The sequence below is a fragment of the Cheilinus undulatus genome, linkage group 19 (assembly GCF_018320785.1).
Source record: "Cheilinus undulatus linkage group 19, ASM1832078v1, whole genome shotgun sequence".
Lineage (NCBI taxonomy): Eukaryota > Metazoa > Chordata > Actinopteri > Labriformes > Labridae > Cheilinus > Cheilinus undulatus.
In genome coordinates this window covers 8504102-8525985 of record NC_054883.1, presented here as the reverse complement: position 1 = coordinate 8525985, position 21884 = coordinate 8504102, and the positions used below count along the sequence as shown (strand labels likewise).

Below are 21884 nucleotides of genomic sequence, written 5' to 3'. Positions count from 1 at the left end.
GCTTGGTGGGCGGGCCGTAAGGTTGATCCAAAGTTCCGTTGAGACCGCGATTTCAATATGGAAGCCTCTGCGAATTGGCTTCAAGAGCTGTTCGAGTTCACCTATTGTAAGCAGACGACTGACGTCACACGGGGTTTGTCCAGTTCTTTCTACAGTCTATGGTCAAAAGTCAAAGTCAAGTAATCCATGTTAATTCCTCAGGTTTAATCAGCACACCTTGAGAGAGCTAGAAAAGATTTCCTCCAAACCTAAAAGAATGTTGATTCTGACTCAAAGATAAAGCGATTAGATTTGGAGGTCAAAGGTCAAGGTCATGTGCCTCATGCTCTTGCCATATTTAAAAGCCCAACATTTCAAAAACTGTTTGAAGGATTTTTCTCAACCTTCATACAAATGTCCACTCTGACTCAAAGATGAACTGATTAAAATGTAGAAGTTGTAGGCAAAAAGTCAAGATCATTTGAGCTCATGTTAATCCCTTCTCAGGAACATGACTCCTAAAGAGTGCTTAAAGAGATTTCCTACAAACTGTAGCTATGTAGAGTGTTTTTTGGCGAGTTAGGGCTGAAAAAGGAAGAGGCAGTTGTATGCATTTAGAGAAGTTAGAAAGAGGGGGATTTTTGAAATGTTGAGGGAATTGTCTGTTTTTTATATTCTACTGTTATCTTTGTTGCTGTTAAGTGAAAATTCAACTGAAAAAAAGATGAGAAATAACTTTGGAAAGCATCAAAGATTAAATGTAGAGCAGACTGGGGTTCTGTATCTACAGTACTCTGTCTTCAGTACTGGCTATGTAACATCAGAATAAGCTGACACAGTTTACCTTTCCCTCCTGTATAGTGACCACATCAGGCAGGCCTCCTGCTACTCGGGCACGACCTGAAATAAACAACATTAAAAACTGTAGATGAAACTTTCATGGAAACTATCATTCTTACTTATTTGTGAATCTAAGTGGCAGCATTAACATCTCTCTTTAGAAGTATCATAATAAGAACAATAAGGTTTGAGGCCTAGAAGTTACCAAACATTACAGACATTTTTAATAAAGCATCGCTTACTTCTTTCTGCAATAGCAGCAGCTCTTAAGTGAGAAAAGAGGAAGAGGAAACAAGAAATCAGGTCAAATGGGCCAGGATTTACACAATAAATATAAGTCTTAATCTGCATCTAAACTTCTTCATGTGTTTTCTACCAGCAGAAAAATTGTGCTTTTATGCATGCTGTTTTGTGTGACTCACTTGAGTCTCTGGAATTCTGCAAAAGCATCGTCGAATGCTGCAAAGCAAAAATATTTTAAGAATCTGGTTGATTGACATCAAGAGTTGGACAACAAGTTTAGCTTTTTTATATTGATAAACCTGGTGCAAAAAAGGGAAAACTGACACATTTACTGCTTGTTTGTGAACAGAAAACTCAACCATCTGAACCAAGGGTGTTATGTTTTAGTTGGAGCGGATAGATACTAAGCAGCAGCTGATAATACTGCAGTAATTGCAAATAAGAAAAGGGAGAAGGAGTAAAACTCACAGGCAATTGAAAGTAAAGCAATTGAATTGGTTCAGAGCATAGGCTACAGCATAGATTCAATGAATCAACAATGTAACTCTAATGACCACTCAGCAGTCACAGAGTTACTCTGATGACCATTCAACAGTCACAGAGTTACTCTGATGAGCATTCAACAGTCACAGAGTTACTCTGATGAGCATTCAACAGTCACAGAGTTACTCTGATGAGCATTCAACAGTCACAGAGTTACTCTGATGAGCATTCAACAGTCACAGAGTTACTCTGATGATCATTCAACAGTCACAGAGTTACTCTGATGACCACTCAACAGCCACAGAGTTACTCTGATGACCATTCAACAGTCACAGAGTTACTCTGATGATCATTCAACAGTCACAGAGTTACTCTGATGATCATTCAACAGTCACAAAGTTACTTCAATGACCATTCAACAGTCACAGAGTTACTCTGATGATCATTTAACAGCCACAGAGTTACTCTGATGATCATTCAACAGCCACAGTTACTCTGATGATCATTCCACAGTCACAGAGTTACTCTGATGATCATTCAACAGTCACAGAGTTACTCTGATGATCATTCAACAGTCACAAAGTTACTTCAATGACCATTCAACAGTCACAGAGTTACTCTGATAATCATTTAACAGTCACAGAGTTACTCTGATGAGCATTCAACAGTCACAGAGTTACTCTGATGAGCATTCAACAGTCACAGAGTTACTCTGATGAGCATTCAACAGTCACAGAGTTACTCTGATGAGCATTCAACAGTCACAGAGTTACTCTGATGATCATTCAACAGTCACAGAGTTACTCTGATGACCACTCAACAGCCACAGAGTTACTCTGATGAGCATTCAACAGTCACAGAGTGACTCTGATGATCATTCAACAGTCACAGAGTTACTCTGATGATCATTCAACAGTCACAAAGTTACTTCAATGACCATTCAACAGTCACAGAGTTACTCTGATGATCATTTAACAGCCACAGAGTTACTCTGATGATCATTCAACAGCCACAGTTACTCTGATGATCATTCCACAGTCACAGAGTTACTCTGATGATCATTCAACAGTCACAGAGTTACTCTGATGATCATTCAACAGTCACAAAGTTACTTCAATGACCATTCAACAGTCACAGAGTTACTCTGATGATCATTTAACAGTCACAGAGTTACCTCAATCACCATTCAACAGTCACAGAGTTACTCTGATGATCATTCATCAGTCACATAGTTACTTCAATGACCATTCAACAGTCACAGAGTTACTCTGATGACCATTCAACAGTCACAAAGTTACTTCAATGACCATTCAACAGTCACAAAGTTACTGTTATGATCACTTAACAGTAATGAAGTTACTCTGATGATAACACTGCTGCAACCATGTCCTTTTATTCTTTACTACACCTTTTCTTACAGAGTCCATTTTGTATACCTCAGTGTATATAAAATGTGTCATTGTTATATTTATATTTTACTCTGTTGTTATTACCATTTTGTTTACTCAGTATTGTTCTGTTGCTCATTACCTTAACTAGTTTTTATTTCTGGTTGAAATTTCTCTCTTTTTCACTAAAATTATTCTTGGCTTTCAGTTTTTACCAAAATCATACAGCTTGGTTTGTATATTAAACTGTTGTTACTGCCAGTATCTTAGACCTATTTAAAGCTGTTTATAGTGTTTGTATATAGACATACATATATGTATGTCATACATACACATATGTCATATGTATGTTTTAAAAACTTCCCTTTTCTGTACATGCAATTGTGTTGATTTGTATTGCTGCTGCTTTAAGTGCCCTGAATTGACCCCCTGGGGGCAAATAACGTTTTTTTAATTGAATTGAACTGAAATCATGCACTCACCTTGACCAGACAGCTCAACAGTCCTCCTCAGGCCTCCTTTACCATCATTAAACTCAATGGCGTATTTGCCCATGTCTTTTTCTGTCGGTTCTGTGATCTGCAGCCACAGCTGCTCCCCGACCACTCCACTCTTTATACGGTCAGAAAAGGCAATGGCTGAATCCCTGAAAAAGAAGAATTAAAGACTGCACTGTGACATGTAAAAAAACGCTGTAGTTCATCAAAATGCTCAAAACAATCTCAAATATAAAGAAATGTGCCACTTTCAGTGGCAAAGTGAAGCTTATGTTTTCATGATTGTGTAAATAATAAGAGAAACAACGTACTTGTAGTGCCATGTTACTTGGAGTAAATCGTTGTAGTAGCTGACAAAGGTGTAAAGTCGGATGCCCTGATCTGTGCTTGTGATCTTCAGTGGAGTGGAAGAATTGGCTTGAAAAGGGTAACAAAGCAGGGATTAATTAAGTGGAGTATGATACTAGATCAAAATGAATGTGGGAATCATTGTTTTGGTTTTAATCTTACCAATATAACTGAAAACTTCATTCATCAAGTCTTTAAAACCTAGAAGAAAAAAAGAAAATGATCATTATGTTTTCTACACCCAAAACGTGATTGGTTTTATGTCTGTTGACTCTATAAGATTACCTTGATCAGTCAAATTCAGCATGGATTTGTCTTGTCCTCTGTCATCCTTCAGAACGACCTCATACACACCTGAGTCCTTCTTGGAAATCTGACCGAGAAAGCAGGAATGTCAGATGGAGCCTCAAAACCACACGCCAATTAAGGAATATGATTTGAAATCATCTGAAAAGACAAGCTTTTCTCTTCTGCTATGGGTGCTGCAGAACACACATATATGACGCAAAAGCAAAAAAGCCAACAGACAAACAATCAAAACGAACAAACAGAAAGCACGCGCAGGCAGAACAACAAAACCAGAGGTGGGCGTTGGCCCAGGATGACAACAGAAAACTGATCCCAACTTTTAGTCTTCTCCAGATTAGGCTGCCCACATAGTCTGCTGAGTCTGCAGGGGTGCCGCGCTGAAATGGGACACATGTGACATCAAGTTTATACACGTTAGAGTGGCTGGAGGGATGTCATGTCACTGACGCCACATGGACAGACGTTTAGGGACGATACAGTGGGATGAGGATGAAATATGAGGTCATGAATGAAAGGGAAAGAGATGAGAGACAAATTAATTAAAACAGAGAGAAGACAGAGAAGGAAAGAAATTAAGAGTGTGAATAAACTGAATAGCATAGGACAAATAAAGTTTTCAGAGCTCATCCATTAATCGTTCTTTACTGGCATTAATTTATAGAATAAAATTAACATGGACTCTAATCAGGAAAGTAATTATATAAACCTTAACTTCTAGTAAACTTAGGTTTCATTAAAGTCTTTGTCATTACTTCAAAGCACCTGTATGTTGGCCAAGGAGGGGAGAGAAAGAAAGTCTGTGAAAGGCGTTACAACTTCTCACCACTGTGTGGCGCCAGTGTGGCATTGACTTTTATCACAGGAGCTTGTGCAGCAATGAATGCAAAATCAGGGCATCCATAGGCTTCTGAAAGTCTCAGCAAATGGCCTCATATGCCGTTTGATAGTATCAGCATATCCTCATTGGATCTGTAGCATTAGCACCGGCTGCCTGGCTAACATTCACCTCCCAGTCCTGGCCCCATTTTTACAGAGGAGGATGAGGGCCAGGGGTGAAGAAAAAAATAATTCTGTGCACTTCAAAAATAAAGTCTAAAAGATGAGAAAAAGGCCAAAATTTGGAGAGTAGAGTTGAATAACAGTAGGCATGGTGGACAACATCAAAACATTTTTGAGTATCTGGCAGACATTTATCAAAATATTGTCAAAAGGGGCGCAGGTGGCTTAGTGGTTTAAGGCGCGCCCCATGTACGCAGACGGCCCGGGTTCAAATCTGGCCTGAGGCCCTTTACCGCATGTCTCTCCCCCGCTCTCGTCCCTGTTTCCAACTCTATCCGCTGTCCCCTTCTATCAAAAAAAGGCAAAAAACAAAAAAGCCCAAAAATAAGTCTTAAAAAAAAAGTCATAAAAGGTAACTACAGTTTCAAGAATAATGTAAAAATGTCAAGAAAAAGGTCAAATGTTGAGAATAAAGTAGAAATTTCAAAAATAAAGTTGACATACAATTTTGAGTAAACAGTCTAAATTTTGAGAATAAACTTAAACCTTATCAACTCTAACAAACAGCAGATATCGACTTTCTCCAAAAAAAAAAAAAAAAAAAAAAAATCTAAAACTGGAAATATGTCGTACCGGGAAATTACAGCACTTCCATCCTGACAGAGATGGCGACTCACAGTAATAGTATGTGAAAGCAGTGTCTAAAATGTCTGTCTGCAGCCAGTCATCTTGCAAAAAAGGGATTTTTTGTCTTTTAGCTACCACAGTGTGGTTGTCAGTGTTAACCTTCTGAGCCCCAGGTAGATCGCCCACGATCCTTAACGGTAGCAGATGTATTGTTTAAAATATCTCAGGAACCATAAGACAGATCTCTGTGGAGTAAATTGTGATTGGAAGTTTATCTTTTTGCCTATCTACCATTGGCACCTGGCATTTATGTCCTTTCCAGAACACTTTTAATCCTGGCGCAAAGTGAGGTGTTTATTTAGAGCTTTGATACTACAAATCGAGATTGCTAATCCATGATAATGTGACTATTTAGTATGTTTTTAAGATGGAAAAATTCAAGGCTAAAAATACAGAGAATGCCAAGTCAGTGTGGATCCAAGTGTTATTTGTATACATTTCTGTGAGATTTCCATTTTGTTGGTCTCTCTGGCCGTTTAACTTTTGATACATTCACCTGAAAATCCTTGCAGCACACATATTCTGATGGTCCAGGTTGCCCTGAAAAAATAAATGTCTATAACTTGATTGTAGGTCCCTCCGTGACTCTGAGTCCCAGAAAGCATTTACACCCCTTTCTTATGAGTGACCTTTCCTGAGTCTTTTGTTTATCTAAAAAAGAAGTAGCATCCAAACCCATCCCCACATTTAACAAAAAAAAAAAGAGGATTGCTCGGAAGAGGATTGGGCCACTGAAAGAGAAACATTTGAGACACAATTTTTTTTTATTTGTAAAAAACCCAAAAAGTAAGAATTCTGAGAAAAAAGTCTGAGTTCTTAGTTTAAAGTTAGAATTCTAAGAATTCTGACTTTAATCCCGTAAAGCCTGTTGTATCATTTTCAATACATACTTTTTTGATACCACTGTCTAATCAATATGATCATAAATTACAAAAAAAACAACTTCTGAATACAATCTGAAAAATGATTAACAATGCCTTCAAGTTGATTTTCAGTTACCAAAAAACCTAATGTATCAAATGAGATACAAAAAAAAAAAAAACGTGTGAAATTTTATGGAAATTTTGATTTTTTGGATTTCAGTAAAGATTGAAATAAACATTTCAGTAAAAAAACAAACAAACAAACAAACAAATATATATATATATATATATATATATATATATATATATATATATATATAATTTCCTGGCTATAATTTGTGTTTTCATGCTTTAATGGGTTAAACTCAGAATTTTGACTTTTTTCCACAAGTAAAATAAAAAATTGTCTCAACATTTTTTTTTTCAAGTGGCCCTTCCGTAGATAGCAGATAACCTTAGCAAGAGATTACTGCCTCCTGTGCTCCCAACCCTTGTCGCTTAGTTACTTCTACTAATACTACTAATACTTCTGAGCGCCACTAATATACCGCCTTTTGATACATAATACAACATCTTTTCTTAAGTAAAGAAAAAGGTGGTACAAATAAAAAAATGTTAGTATTAACTTTATAATTTCAATACAAGTGGGTGTGTAATTTTGTGGTTCTTCAAAATTTGAAGTTATCACAGCCTCTTAAGAACTCAAATCTATTGACATAAAGATATCTTTTGTTTTTTTAAGTGCTGATAAACTCTGAGGAGTAGACTCACTAAGATTTTATGCTAAGAGTGCCATTATTAGCATGAGATTTGCACTTGCGAATTGCTCCTCTTTTGCACCATATCCACTAAAGAATTAGCACTTATCATATGTAAATAACTCCAATCAAAGCTAACGTCTTTGTTTAAAAATCAATTTCAAGATAAGTATTTCAGGTTATACAATGTTAAGGAGTTTCCTACTTGAATAAGTTTGAAAAGAATATTTTCTCATGGTCTACTCTTCTCCTGAACTTACTTAACTCTTGTAAAGGATCCATAAATTTTGGTGGTAAAAGTCCACCGTTTACATTCATATATGTAAATGAATTCAATGACAGTTATACAGCACATAAATATACATATATATTTTCATACATACAGTAAATTCACACTCTAAAAAAGTTTGCCTCTCATTTTCTTACCTGAGCTATCTCCAGTTTGAGCACTCCCTCTGTGAAGCCGAGGTTGGCGTCTGATTTGATCTCATGTCCGTCTTTGTACCACACCGCAGACGTTTCCTTCTTCATGTTGCCCACCTGAAATTTGCCACAAAATATGGATGAGATTCAATCTACGGAAAGTTCCTTTTTGGAGTGCAGACTTTAACAGCTTCCAGAGTTATGTCTCACCTTGCACTTCAGCACAACGCAGCACTCTGGCGTCACTTCATAACCCAGATACTCGATAAAGTGAGGGCCTGTAAAAAACATGGTAGCAGATAAAATGTCAAGTTGCAATCAATTTTGCATGAAAAGATTAAAACTGAGCCAAATGGAGCTGAAACATTTTTAATTTATAATTAAAATACCAACAGAGAAGATTACATTTAATGCAATCGCAATTCCCCAAAAAATTGTGGTAAAATATAAATAAAACCAGAATTCATTGATTTATAAATCTCATAAACCCAGATGTTATTCACAATAGAACATAAACATCATACCAGGTGTTGAAAATGAGACATTTCACTGTTGTGATTGATTTGGTATGTGGTTTAGCATTGTCTTGCTAAAGCAGATGGAGTCCATGGAAAAGGATGTCAAATTTTGATTTATCTGAACACAGAACAGTTTTCCATTTTGCCCCAGTCCATTTTAAATGAGCTTTTGGCTCAGAGAAGATGGCAGCGTTTCTGGATTGTGTTTAAATATGACTGCTTCTTCTCAACTGTGTTGACAGACAATGATTCCTGGAAGTGTTTCTGAGTCATAGAGTGATTTCCCGTACAGAATCATGCCTGGCCCCACAGATCATGAGCAAAAGGGGAAATTCTTATATACCCAGTCATGTTACTGATTAGTTGCCAGTTAACCTAACTAGTAATAAAATGCTCCTCCAGCTGTTTTTCATTAGTACTACTTACTTTTGAAGGCTTTTGTTGCCCTGTCCCTACTTTTTTGAGATGTGTTGCTGCAATCAAATTCAAAATTAGCTAATATCTTTTATGAAATGGTTAATGTTTCAGTTCAACATCTGATATATGTTTATGTTTTATTGTAAATAAAAAGATTTATAAGGTTTGCAAATTACTGTATTCTGTATTGACTCAAATTTTACGCAGTGTCCCAACTTTTTCTGAATTAGGGTTGTACACTTTAATCCCCATCCAGTCATCTTTTTATTTCAAGATCAAACTTTTGCTGTCTTCAGGGTGGGTTTTAGACCATATTTCATGCACAACATTGGACACTCATGATAGCAATATTGGACACTTGGAGACTGCCATGGATATTCTCCAAAAAGTGCTGTGAGGACACAGCTGATCCTTTTATCCTTATCACCCTTGTAATGACAGATATTTGTCAGTAAAAGAGACAACATAGAAGTTAATGAATCCTTGAGGAAGTCCTAGTGATAACTGATCCAAAAGTCCAGTGTTGTATAACAAGAATTACAGAAAGAAGTTTTAAGGATGTTTTGCAAAGAAACAGTGCTTGTTAAAGCAACCCAAAGGAGTACAATTAAGTTACCAAGTTTAAGCTAAGCAGAAAGATTAGTGATGGCTTTAACAATCATTTTCAAATAAGAGCAGGTAAAAGAAACCATGCTGCACTATCATGTTAAATTAGAAATGATATTAAATGCCATTTTCTTAATTGAGATAAAAAAAAAAGTAACTGAAATAAAAGGATAATCAACATTCCCGGGCATTCAATAACATAAGCCTAAAGAAGCAGTGACACCTGAAATTAATGTAACTTATGCACACGATAATGATCATAATAATGTTATAATATTGGTTAAAATCCACATGATATAAAGGTAGCATCACACCTGCACAATCCTGCAGTGCATGACAAATTCTGACTGAACTAAAGGCCCGGGGCCAAAACAGGCCCATGGATCAGTTAAATCTGGCCCACAAGATCATATCTTATTTCTGTTACAACTGGCCCATCAGTATGAGGTCTGCAGATTTCCTCAAGTATAAAAATGTGAACTTATCCTTGATGAAAAAGTAAGGAAAGTAAGTCAGGAATGTGGGAAAAGAATTTCATATGTGTTTTAATTTCATGTTTTCAATTTCGCATCTCACAATTAGGACTCAAACTTAGGATTTTGACTTTTTATTACATACTTTGAGCATTTCAACTCAAAATTTGACTTCTTATATAATATTTTGAGCTTTTAGATTCATTTTGTTAAATTTTAAGTCATATTTTGACCTTTTTAACCACTTATTTTGTATTTTTTCTCATATTTCAAACTCTTAACTTTGACTTCATAATCCCATAGTCTGACCTTTTGCACTCACAATTTAAAATTTTGAGTCATATTTTGGCTGTTAATGTCATGATTACAAATTTTATTTCATATTTTGACCTATTAAACTCATAATTTTGACTTTTTGTGTAATATATATGCCTTTAAAAAAATTGTTTTTCAATTTCAATTTCATGTTTTGAACTTTTTGAACCAATAAATTTACTTTTCTCAGATTGTGAGCCTTTAAACTTATATTATTTAACTATTTAAATTATAATCATCATCATTTATCATCAGTGCTAAGTTTCTTTTCATATCTTATTACTGGTGAAATGCGGTTGACAGTTTATGGTTAAAACGGTGACCCTGTTAGGCCCTCAGGTTAGATCTGAATCCAGAATCCGGCCCCTGCTTAGATTGAGTTTGACACCCCTGAAGTAAAGGGTTGGCGCAGCCATAGAAACAAAAGTGATATTCATATGATCAGGCAGAACAGCGAGTGTCTCTCACCTTGCTTCCTGTGCCATTCTTTCATCTGGAACTCTGATTCTTTCTGCAGCTCCTTGAACACTGCAAAAAAACAAATACAGTTTACAGAGTTTCATTGTGCGGCTCAGTAGAAAGTTACTTGGGAACCTTAAATTTTAAGTTCTGGCTTTACCTTTTTTCTATCATATATTGCAAGTTAGTTTTGGCTTGTTTTACAACAAAAATCATGACTTCATTGTATGGCAGGTTTACTGAGCAATGAGCATTTTTCTATTTCTTCTTAAAGGATTGTACTGCCCTCTAGTGTTTAGCATTTAGCTCATAATCACTGCAGCCATCTAACAGGTTGTGGCTGATTTAAAACAAGTACTGCTGCTGTAAACAACAGATTTTTAACACCCTACATATTTAGATTTTTGTTTTTTGCCTAAAACAATCAATCTACAGATTCCAGAGGGGCTTTAACCTCTAGATTATGATAAAAAAAAAGAAAAAGCCTCTCATTAAAATCCAACTTTATTGAAGTAAGACTATCATCTGGTAATTTTTGTTTGCATAAACCTACCGTCTCCTATCAGAACCAGACTGGACTGGTTCTTAGCTTTCCCGTCCTGCAGCTGAAAGGTGTACGTGCCCTCATCTGTCCGGGTCAGAGAGTCCATGGTCATCTCTATCACACCTGTGTTCTTATCAAAGTTCATCTTGTATTTCTGCCAAATAAAACAGAACAACCACTTACATGTATGATTTTAAGATAAATCACAAACCATTTTACATTTCTGAGAGTGTTTTTTTTCTCGTTGACTGACCTCGCCCTGAGAGACAGCGTTGTCGTTGAAGATGTAATCCACTTTGCCGTTTGCTGAGATCTTCTCTGCCTGCAGCCAGAAGCGAACTTTTCCCTTCTCCAGCAGCTCTACGGCCAACTCTGACTTCAGTGGGATTACTGAAAAAAATCAAAGAAACTGTCTTAACAGTTCTAGAAAACAGCAGCAAAAATAGTATTTGTCTTTTACAGTAGTCTTTTTTGTGTTATCTGATTCTATCTTATTCTGTTAAAACAGTGTTTGTGCACCTGTTACTATTTATCTTCTTTATTTGATTTTTACATTCATTTATTTATTTATATGCTCTAATTTTTTTGTGATTTAAAGACGCATTTTGGCTAAACTCTGTGAATAAAGACATTTGTTTTTTTGTTGTGATAAAAAGACAGCTATTGATAAAAATGGAGTGTCTGTTTAAATGCTTTTCTGTATTTCAATACCATAGACACAGGCTGAGGAGATTGTTCTAATGCATTATAAATGCATTTATATGATTTATATAGGGGGTTTTTTTTGATAAAAAAATGTTTTAAAAAAGTCATTTTGTAAGACATAATCAACAAATTATGCATTACTGATTTGTAACAGTGTAAGAAAGAGGAATAGAGTCAGGAGTGAAGGAAAAAATGATGTGCACTTCAAGAAAAAAGTCAAAATAACACAATTTGAGAATAATGATTTTATTCAGTTTCAGGATTAAAGTCCAAATGTCAAGAATAAAGTCAAATCTTATTAGCTTATAAAAAAATGTAGATTTGACTGTCGCTACAAAACAGTCTGTATTGATGAACTTGTGAAACTGATTCAGAGTTGGATTTAAGAACAAAGAGATTCTTTCTCTTTTAGCTCATTAACACTGTGTGGTTGTCAGTAATAAATGCTGTCATTGTTCAGATGTTTAGGCTCTGGCGGTGCTGCTGTCAGTTGCACCCATGATTGTGGAGAAGCTGACTTTACTCTTGACATTTTTACTTTCATGGTAGAATTATATTTCGACCTTTTTTTCTGGCCATTTCGACTTTTCAAAATGCACATCATTATTTTTCCCTCCACCCATGGCCCTAATCCTTTTCCACTCAATACATCCTCAAAGTCAAAAAGTATTATTTATATTCATAAAGAAAATGAGAAATATTATTTTATATCTTTATATTTACTTTTTGCTCTTTAAAGTCACTAAATTTAAAATCTGTATTACATTGTAGGACATTTAAAAACAGCCCATAATTGGGCAATTTCTGATAAGTTGTCTGCCACATCTTTCTGAATCAAATTGAATTCTATGCAAAAACGTACCTTGATTCTTTCCAAGGATTTAGGCTCTCAGTTTGCTCCGTCTGTTTCCAGGCACAGTCTTATGAAGCTTTAAACCCCAACACTACAAAATTCTATTGAATTGGTTGAATGCCTTTTAAATAAGTCATTGAAATAAGTCAGTACAGTTTATTAAAATAATTTGTTCAATTAAATGTCACAAGGAAAATCTTTGGTTTGTTTTAATGATGGTTAATGAACACTTAAAATTACTGTTGAAACTCTGTTTTTTGTATCTTCATTAAGTTGGCTGTTTTTATCTCAGGTTCACATGCATGTGTCCTTAAATTGATGTGCAGTTTTCCATAACATTATGCCTCATCTGCTGTGTAACATACCAGAGTAAATCTGTGCCAAAGTGCAAACATTTTGCACATTAAAGTCACACTTTGAAATTTTAAATTTAAAAATAAATAAATCTTTATAGCAGTAATGCCAGCCAAATGTTGATTCACTCACTTGGGAATTTGTGGTCATGACTGATCTCCAGCAGCTTTTTCAGTTCTGTAAGAGACATGAGCATGTATCAGTAAAGGTTAAAAACAAATGTTAGATAATTGAATGACTTTCCTCCCATATTTTTCTTCAAATCTTCGTGATCTACCTTCCTCAGAGAGAGTATAGCTGGATGAAGCACCATCAGTGTGAGTGACGATACATGAGTAGATGCCAATGTCCTCCTCTCCAGGAGTGTTGAAAACAGCTTTGGACCTGCAGGAAAACAGAGAACATGAGTCATAAACATAGACTGGGGAAAATAAAGGACATAGTCTGAGGGAGAACAGCCTTTGGTTACTGAAAGAGGCTTTAGCAGATATAGCAGCTATGCCTCTAAATTTGCATAATTGGATATCTCACTTGTTCCCCTTGGTCTCTATGGTCATGCGGGACAGGTCTGACATTTCCTCGTAGTTCTTGGACCACACAAATTTGGAGTCGGGGGTCATGTCACCGCATTCGAAGTTCAGAGAGATAATTCCATCGTCATCCACATCCACAACAATCTCCTTTGTGCCTGAGAGATAGTGCAGTGATAAATAAGTCGCTTCCACAGAGAACATTTCTGTACAGCAGCTCATCAGAAGTCTCTCTACCTGGTTTGGTCTCAGCTGTGACCGGCTCTGTCACAGATGACACTTTTCCAACACCTGCTTGATTCTGAGCACGCACACGGAACACGTACGACTCTGTCTCCTTCAGATTCGTAATCTGTAAAATAAAATAAAGATCACAGATTACACCCCCACACTGGTAGATTAGACAACTAGAGAAACATTCAGTTACAGGTTTCTACCTTGAAGTATGTCTTCCCTGTAGCTTTCGTGTTGACTCCTCTCCATGCCTCCTCTGGCGCCTCCGCCTCCTTGATGTCGATGTAGAACCCGTTGACAGGGTCGCGGCCCTGGTACACAGGTGGTTTCCACAGCAACACCAGGGAGTCGCTTCTCACCTCTCTGATTTGAAGGTCGTGAGGAGGCCCTATAATCCAAAACAGTCAGAAAGATAAAACACTACATTAATACCTCAAAATGATCAATGATCAGATCAGACCTATTGCGATTACAACAGACAAGCTGCCTGACCCTGCTGATGTACAATAACTATACCCCAAATAGTTATTTATTAACATTCACATCCCCCTTTTCTTTAAATATCTAGTGTATAGTGTTAGTTCAGGCAGGCCATAGAGTCAAGCGCTGCCTTGTAATTGAGATCAGGGGATCTCACACCCAGCTCATTTGCTCTAAGCACACCTCCTGCAACCCTCCTCCACCCCAGCTCCTCCTTTATTCTGCGTCTGGCTTAATCAATGTCCTGCTGTTAATGACGCTTGCTCTGCTCTGGGTTTTTTGCTGCTTCTCTCCCTGCCTTAGGGAAGACCACACCACCAAATAACAATAACAATAGCAATAGGTTCACATTAATAACTACTGACAAAAGTATGTTTAAACATAAGGAGGGAGAAAAGCTGTTATACAATGGTGCTGCAAGCCTAATCCACTCCACAGGCAAACTGTGAAATGGTGCAGTACGGGACAAGTGAGGTAGAGGAAATATAGTGCGCCACTAGGAGAAGGAAAAAGAAACAAATTTAACTTGATCTTCCGTTCTGATGTAACTCAGGTAACCAGTGACACAAGTGAAGAGCAGTGCAAACTGCAGCCATGTGTGTTGTCTGCTCCTCATCCTCACTCTAATCTGTAGTTTCAACTGACCCACAAAAATGTGAAATGAGCCAATCCAGTTCTTTGACATGGTCCTTGTATGCCCCTCACCTAGCTATTTTTTGTGCACATTCTCTTAATCAGAAAAACAGGTGGTTTATCTCACCTGGCACAGCGATGGTCCACTCCTTACACAGGAAAGTGTCGCTGGGCAGCGATGGGATGCCAACACCGGCCATGTTGGCTGCTCGCACCTGGAACTGGTACTTCTTGTTCTCCTTCAGATCAGACACCTGAACACCAAGAGGTGAAATGTTCCGGTGGGTCTTTAAAATCGACTGATTGCTGAATTTTCATCGAGGAATTCAATATCTTCATCTCACCCTGTAGGCCCTCTCACTGACAGCCTTGACGTTGGCCTCGTGCCACTTCCCCGGCACGCCATCGATGACCTCACGGTAATCCACAAAGTATCCTGTGATGTCAGCACCGCCGATGGATGTGGGCTGTTTCCAGGCCAGCACCATTGAGTCACGCACACACTCCAGGACGGTGATGCCATAGGGTGGAGTAGGCGAGGCTGACATGACAGAAAACTACAATTAACACCATAATCCCTCAGCTGGGAGAAAGCAAGGGTGACGTGATGGGAAAACTGAAGCAATACAAGGAGGTGATGATACTTTAAATCCCAAACATATTTTAACACCTCCTGCCAGATGCTTGTATAATTAATCTTTGATGTCCATATCATTAAACATTCTAGGAGTCACTTTAAATAAACTCTAAAGCTCCAGTGTCCCATCAGTGAAAATGGTAAAGCAGGTATTTATTTAAATTCACTTTTCTAGAAAGACAGAACAGAAAACAGCTGCTGATTGTGTTAAATTTAAACTATTAAGACCTAAGGCAACCTAACACCTCCCCTCTACAACCAACCTAAGGGTTTTACAAAGAAAAACTACACAGAATTTCAACATTTACTTATTTTTTGTATTTCTTACTATGTATTTTAGCCAATCACAGTTCATCAGGTATTTCTTAAATAAAATGACAGATTCCAAAAGGTGCTGATTTCACATCAAGTGTAAATAAAACTATAATAGTAAATAAATACCTGCTTGAACAGAATCTAGTCAAACCTACAACACAATTGCACTTTTAGCATTTAAATGAGCTTTTAATGTGATTTTTGCTTAAACAACCATTTAAGGATGTGAGAAATGGACTCATTCATTGTCTTGTTGACACCAAAATCCTAGTGATTATTTGATACAACTCTAATATGTATTTTCTAATTGTAAGGCTACAGCCAGAGGAAAGTTAGCCTAGCTTAGCATAAAGACAGGAAGCAGGGGAAACTGCTTGAAAAATGTGACGTTTGTGAATGTTCTGCTCTATTCTCACTCTTCGTAAGTGAAGCAATAACTCTTTCACGTTTACAGTTTTTGACACTGATGGCTTATCAACCTTTTTTATTTTTATTTTTTTAACTAACAGACATGAAAGTGTTGTCAATCTTTGAGCCAGTGGGAGCTAACCTAGCTAAACTTGAAGACAAGAGAAAAAGGCTGGCTGTAATCTTTCTGACACAAAACATGTAATTTCAACATGTTTGTGCTCCAATAAATAAAATACTTTTGGACTATTATTTATTTTTTACAGTTTAAAAATGTAGCTAAGCTTTCCGAACCAAACATTATTTAATCACATGAGTTTTTGTACAACCATGAATTTTATTATTTGAACTGTTGGTTAAAGTAAGAAAAGCTCTTTCTCCTTGTATACAGTCTAAGCTTAGCTAACTAGCTGAAGGCTTATCAGCATTTTGAACTAACAGACATTAAAGTATTATCAATCTTTTAGCCAGAGAACAGTTAGCTTATATTAATATAAAAAAAGGAAGCAGGGGCATAAAGCTAGCTAGCTAAGCTAGCTATGTAAACCAAAATTAGTCTTTACACTAACCAGCCGATGGTTTACCATCATTCATTCACTAATAGCCGAGAAAGTCTCACTCCTTTAGCCAGAGGAGTGTTAGCTTAGCTAAGCAAGAAGACAGGTAATGTAGGAAACTGTTAGCTGCAACCTTTCTGAAATGTAATGTCGTTGGTTCAAATAAAGAAAATATGCTGTTTTATTTTAACTCTTTTATGAGTAACATTAGCTCTTTACTTCACATATTCAGTTTATAAGCATAGCAAAATTTTCCAGCTGACAGTTTATCTTCTTTTTTTTAACTAGCTAACGGGCATTAAGTTATCAATCTTTTAGCCAGAGGAAAGTTAGCCTATCTTAGCATGAAGTCAGGAAGCACGGGGATACAGCTAGCTGTACTCTTTCACAACCAAAACACCATGTAAGCACATCAGTTTTAGTGCTATGACATTTATTATTTTAACTCTTGGCAGAAGTAAAATTAGCTCTTTTTCAGTACCAGCAGTATTAACTACTCCGTTTTGATTATTGACAGTCCCTTAGGAAGTTGAGTTGTAGAGGAATGAATTCATTTAAAATTGCATGCAAACTTGTGCACACTGTCTAAAATGCACAGGACCTTGAAACTGGACAGTTTGCCTGTTATCTTTGGTAAGGCAACACATGAACTTATTCAATTTCATTGCCAGGACTTCTATTTTTGTTGTTGTATCATTTGATTACTGGACTCATATCAGTGTTACTTTCAGTGGAGGGAAGTAAACTAGTTACACATTTATTGTAATTATTGTATTTCATTCAATTTATTTATTTATTTTGCTATGACAAGTGGCCGTGGGAAAGATCTGTGCTAAGTAGGAGCCATGTTAACGGGTGAAGATAAGTTGGTCTGTTGTACACAAGTAGGCATGTGATTTAAATACGCCCCTAAAGGGAGACAAATTGGTATGTCTGAGAGGTGTGTTGCCAAAAAGGTCTTAGGTCACAAGTGTCTGGCTCTTGTGTTGCATGGATGACCCACTTTTCAAGTACATAAGCTGGCTCCTGCCATGACATACTGATATGTGTTTTATATGTGTGTTACAGTGCTCTAGGATCCTGAGGTGCCAGGTGACTGAGGCTGAGCCACCATGAAGGGGAGGTTGTGGGAAAGTGGTGGCCGGGAAAACGACTGACAAGCGTGACTGTGTTGAGTTAAAAGTCTGGTGGTGATTTACAGTGACTTACCTTAAAGAGAAGAGCACCAGTATAGCACTTCAATGACTGTTTATTGATAATAATTTGTCAAAAACATGAGTGTAAGGGTACAGCCTTGTAGAAGTGATAACACAAGAACACATTACTATTTTGCACATATATCCACAGTGCTGCCATTTTCCTCTGAAACGTGGATAGCTCTGAAGTTTACTGCTCTCAGGTTTGGAAACTGTGGGCTGTGAACTTTGGAAATCTGCAGTCTGAAAGATTTCTATTATTTTCCTTCTCAACTGGTCAGCATCACCAAAGACAATAAAAAGAGGCTAACATTACTTCGGCTAAAATAAATTACAATTCTACTTAGCTTACATCACTTTTAGCTCACTTACCACAGGAATAACTTCTACTATATCTTGTAACTCTATGAATATGTTAGGTATGGGCCAAATGTAATGTAAGCCAGCTAATTGTTCACTAACATTACTGTTGCTAAAAGCTAAAATGCAGCATTCAGTTTTAGCTAACAGTTTATTAATCAGCTATTTATGAACACTTTGTCATAACTTGCAACAATCTAAAACTAAAATTTTGCAGAAAAGCTGTTGAATGAAATGTAAGTTAGCTAACATTACTGTTAGCTAGTTTACATTCAATCAGTCCTTTGCTTAAAAATAAACTGTGTGCCTACATTCAGTGGGTTCTAAATCACAAACTCCCGTTAGTTTACTTTACAGCGGTATTTTCAGTGCAGTCCTTAGCCCTAATCTTGGCAGGGCAGTGTTGTCCAAAATCATACAGACATTTTGCAGTTATTGGAAGTGATGACAGTTAAACCACTTCTTTTTCTTCTTCTATTTTTTTTTTTTTTTTAGTAGCATAGTAGTATTAAGGGTTTTGTCAGCTACCGGAGCTAGCACTACCACATTTTTATGAATATAACAAATTAAGAAGAATCTGACCAGACATCTAATACTGAAGAACGTCCTACAGGAAAGACGATAATATATCAGTCATAATAGCATGTTAGCTAGCCAGCAGATGCTAACATTAGTTAGCCTGCTAATGCTAATGATACCAAACCATTATGGTGCATAAACTATTTATTGGGTATATGATGTGAAGTTGTTTTACTAAATACTGTGTAGCTAAAATTAGCAGTGACTTCCAACAGCCGTCATTACTCTATGACGGTAAATAAAGTGCTTATAAAGTTAAAAATACAGCTATACCACACTATTATCAGGACATCCTACACACTTGGATCCTCGTGCTTATGTCCAGCAAAATGGCAGGGAAAGCTCTGGCAGCACAGCAGTGGCCTTTAACTGACAAGGGTGCTGGTGGTAGGAGGCTTCATTACTGTTTTTAGATAGTATTTGACCTGGATTTCAGGCCACTGTTAAAAAAAACCGACTCATAAATCCTGTGTTGGCTGATTTGATAGGCTATCATAATTCAGCCATGCATCCCTAGTTTGAATGCTGCATTTTAGTATTCTTTGTTGTTAATGCACTCAATTTCATTGCACTCAGAATATGAGCATTTACAGAAGTATGTTATTTGTAACACACCTGTTCACTACTACCAATCTACACTCCTTCATCAGCTTACAGTACAATAAGATAACAGGAGCTACTGTCACTTTGTTTACCATTAACTTGATTCTACACGTCTTCTAACTCATAACATGACTGAATCAAAATTCAACGTCTTTTAACTAAAATTTCAGTTAGCTTACATTCATCGCAAAGCATTAACACATCTTACAATGTAAGTTAATAAACATTGATTTAATCTTACCTACCAGCTAGGAATAGACACTTTTCTATTAACGTTTATGAGCTGGTTATCATGACTGTTTTCTAAAATCACTGTCAACACCAGGAACACTACTTTATAAAATCTTAACTAACATTACTTTAGGCTAGCTTGCCTTCAGCTTGGAAATACACTTTTTCGATCACATTTAAATTGAAAATACAACTTAAAAAGTGATTGAATTTTAACATTAGCTTGGTGGTGTTTGTCCCAGAAAAAAACAGAAATATGGTCGACCCTTTATGTTTCCTTTTTGAACTCAAAAAAGAGTTAAATGAAAATATCGTTCAAAATTATTACCATAAGTCATAAACTTGTTTGCAAACCTAGGATTCAGCAGTACATCTCATTTCAAGTTTCAAAGGAAAATGGCAGCTGCATGAACGGTGAACTGTAAAGTCAGAGTAGAAAATAATTAAGGTGGAACTGTTTGTGTTTTTCATTGTGTTGAAGGAAATGTAAAGTTTTCCATCCCTGATCGTTGCTCACCTGTGGACCCCCTCCTGGGCATGGCTGTCCCTGGATTAGCCGAAGCATCTAGTGAGAACTTACGTGCCTGTTTGACCTCAGGCTCTTTGACTTTGTGATCCTGAACCTCAGCAGGGACTGGGTCTAACTGTGCAGCTATGTCAGTAAGTGAGTCAGAAACTGAGTCTGACACAGACTCTGTCACAATATCTTTTGCCAGGTCAGGGGCCCAGGATACACTGCCTCTCTTGCCCCCCTTGCTTTTAGTCTCTGCAGGGTTGGGCCCTGTGAGGCCTGAGTGAGCAGTCCCGGCCCCTTCCCTGGCTTCAGTGTCAGTCTGAACTTTACTGCGCTTTTGCTTAGTGTCAGAGGGGGACTGGACGGTGTCATGCGTGCCCGTCCAGCGTGGCCTGTGCTCGGTTAGTTGGCCCACGTTACCCCCCGGCCCCATCTCCGGCAACACACCATGAGGGATGCCGCCCCCTACAGGAGTTAGCAGAGAAGAGCAAAAGTTTTTTAAAAGATAAAAACAGGCAGAAGATTTGTTCATACAAGCCACAGCTACTCTTAATCTCACAACATTCAGAGAGCAAGAGGAAGAGAAGCAGAAACAGAGAAATCTACAGCACATCTGCCTATCTAACACATTAAAATGTCTTCATCCACCTGAGAGTAAAAAATGAAGACAAGATGATCAACAAGTGACATCCTTGTGAGGAGGTGAGTGTTTTTTTATTTGGGATTAAGACAGCATGCATGCAAGAGACGATCAGTGAGTGTGAATGTGCAGACTTTGCGCCAACCCTGTATTGAAATAACACTTCTTTAGTTACAATGCCAATGCAATTCATCACCTCCTGGGTATCACTTCAAAAAATAGAAGAATACTTAATGATTGTTCTGATTCATCACTACAGCTCAGAGTGGTCTAATACAGTACAGTCTGAAATTTAGCTGTTTCTATTTTTTTTTGTGTAGGTCTGTTCCTTTACATTAATTCAGGGAATTAAGACGAAACAGAGGAAATGATCAAACTCTTGAGTCCATTTTTTTCTCATTTAACAAGGAAGAAATGACTTCAAATAAAATATCAGTCTGTTAAACGGCACAGAAACACATTGGCATGTTAACTACGTGCTTTTCATAAGGGTAAACAGAGCATGCTGCTCAACACAAAGCTGGCCAGTGAATGATGACATTCAAAGGCTAAAAGTCAAGTTAGTCATAATGTTGAGATTTTTCAGGGAACACATGCAGGGTATATAGAGAGAATTGGCTTAATTACCACAGCAGAATTGATCTGTTTTATACTGTTTGTGTAAAGACTTAACAAGTCAGTTTATCATTCCATTTATTCATTTGTAAAAATCTAGCCTAGGTCACATCTAGTAAAGAGGTTTTTATTAAAATACAAAACAGGTTTGTTACTATATGTAGCTATACAGTAATGCCATAAAGAACCAAAACTACCAAATGTATTTGGCATCCTAATTTTGTGAGTCAAAAGCTTGGTTTCACATTCACTGTTAAAGATTTAAACATGGCAAGCATATTTAGCCAATGT

At 37.1% G+C, this 21884-nt stretch overlaps 1 protein-coding gene across 3 annotated transcripts in view; it reads right to left on the bottom strand.

Annotated features, from left to right (window-relative positions):
• Window positions 1–21884, bottom strand: part of myom1b (myomesin 1b) — a 61443-nt gene that overhangs the window by 5624 nt on the left and 33935 nt on the right. For all 3 annotated transcript variants that reach the window (XM_041814373.1, XM_041814372.1, XM_041814371.1), the window contains 19 exons: window positions 15283–15479; window positions 15066–15192; window positions 14029–14213; window positions 13829–13943; window positions 13593–13749; window positions 13339–13445; window positions 13194–13238; window positions 11403–11539; window positions 11159–11303; window positions 10615–10674; window positions 8028–8095; window positions 7821–7934; window positions 4064–4151; window positions 3941–3979; window positions 3742–3847; window positions 3416–3579; window positions 1242–1278; window positions 1062–1084; window positions 824–879 (listed from right to left, as the gene is read on the bottom strand). In XM_041814373.1, the coding sequence (XP_041670307.1) occupies window positions 824–879; window positions 1062–1084; window positions 1242–1278; window positions 3416–3579; window positions 3742–3847; window positions 3941–3979; window positions 4064–4151; window positions 7821–7934; window positions 8028–8095; window positions 10615–10674; window positions 11159–11303; window positions 11403–11539; window positions 13194–13238; window positions 13339–13445; window positions 13593–13749; window positions 13829–13943; window positions 14029–14213; window positions 15066–15192; window positions 15283–15479 (1970 nt within the window). The remainder of the gene's footprint in view (window positions 1–823; window positions 880–1061; window positions 1085–1241; window positions 1279–3415; window positions 3580–3741; window positions 3848–3940; window positions 3980–4063; window positions 4152–7820; window positions 7935–8027; window positions 8096–10614; window positions 10675–11158; window positions 11304–11402; window positions 11540–13193; window positions 13239–13338; window positions 13446–13592; window positions 13750–13828; window positions 13944–14028; window positions 14214–15065; window positions 15193–15282; window positions 15480–21884) is intronic.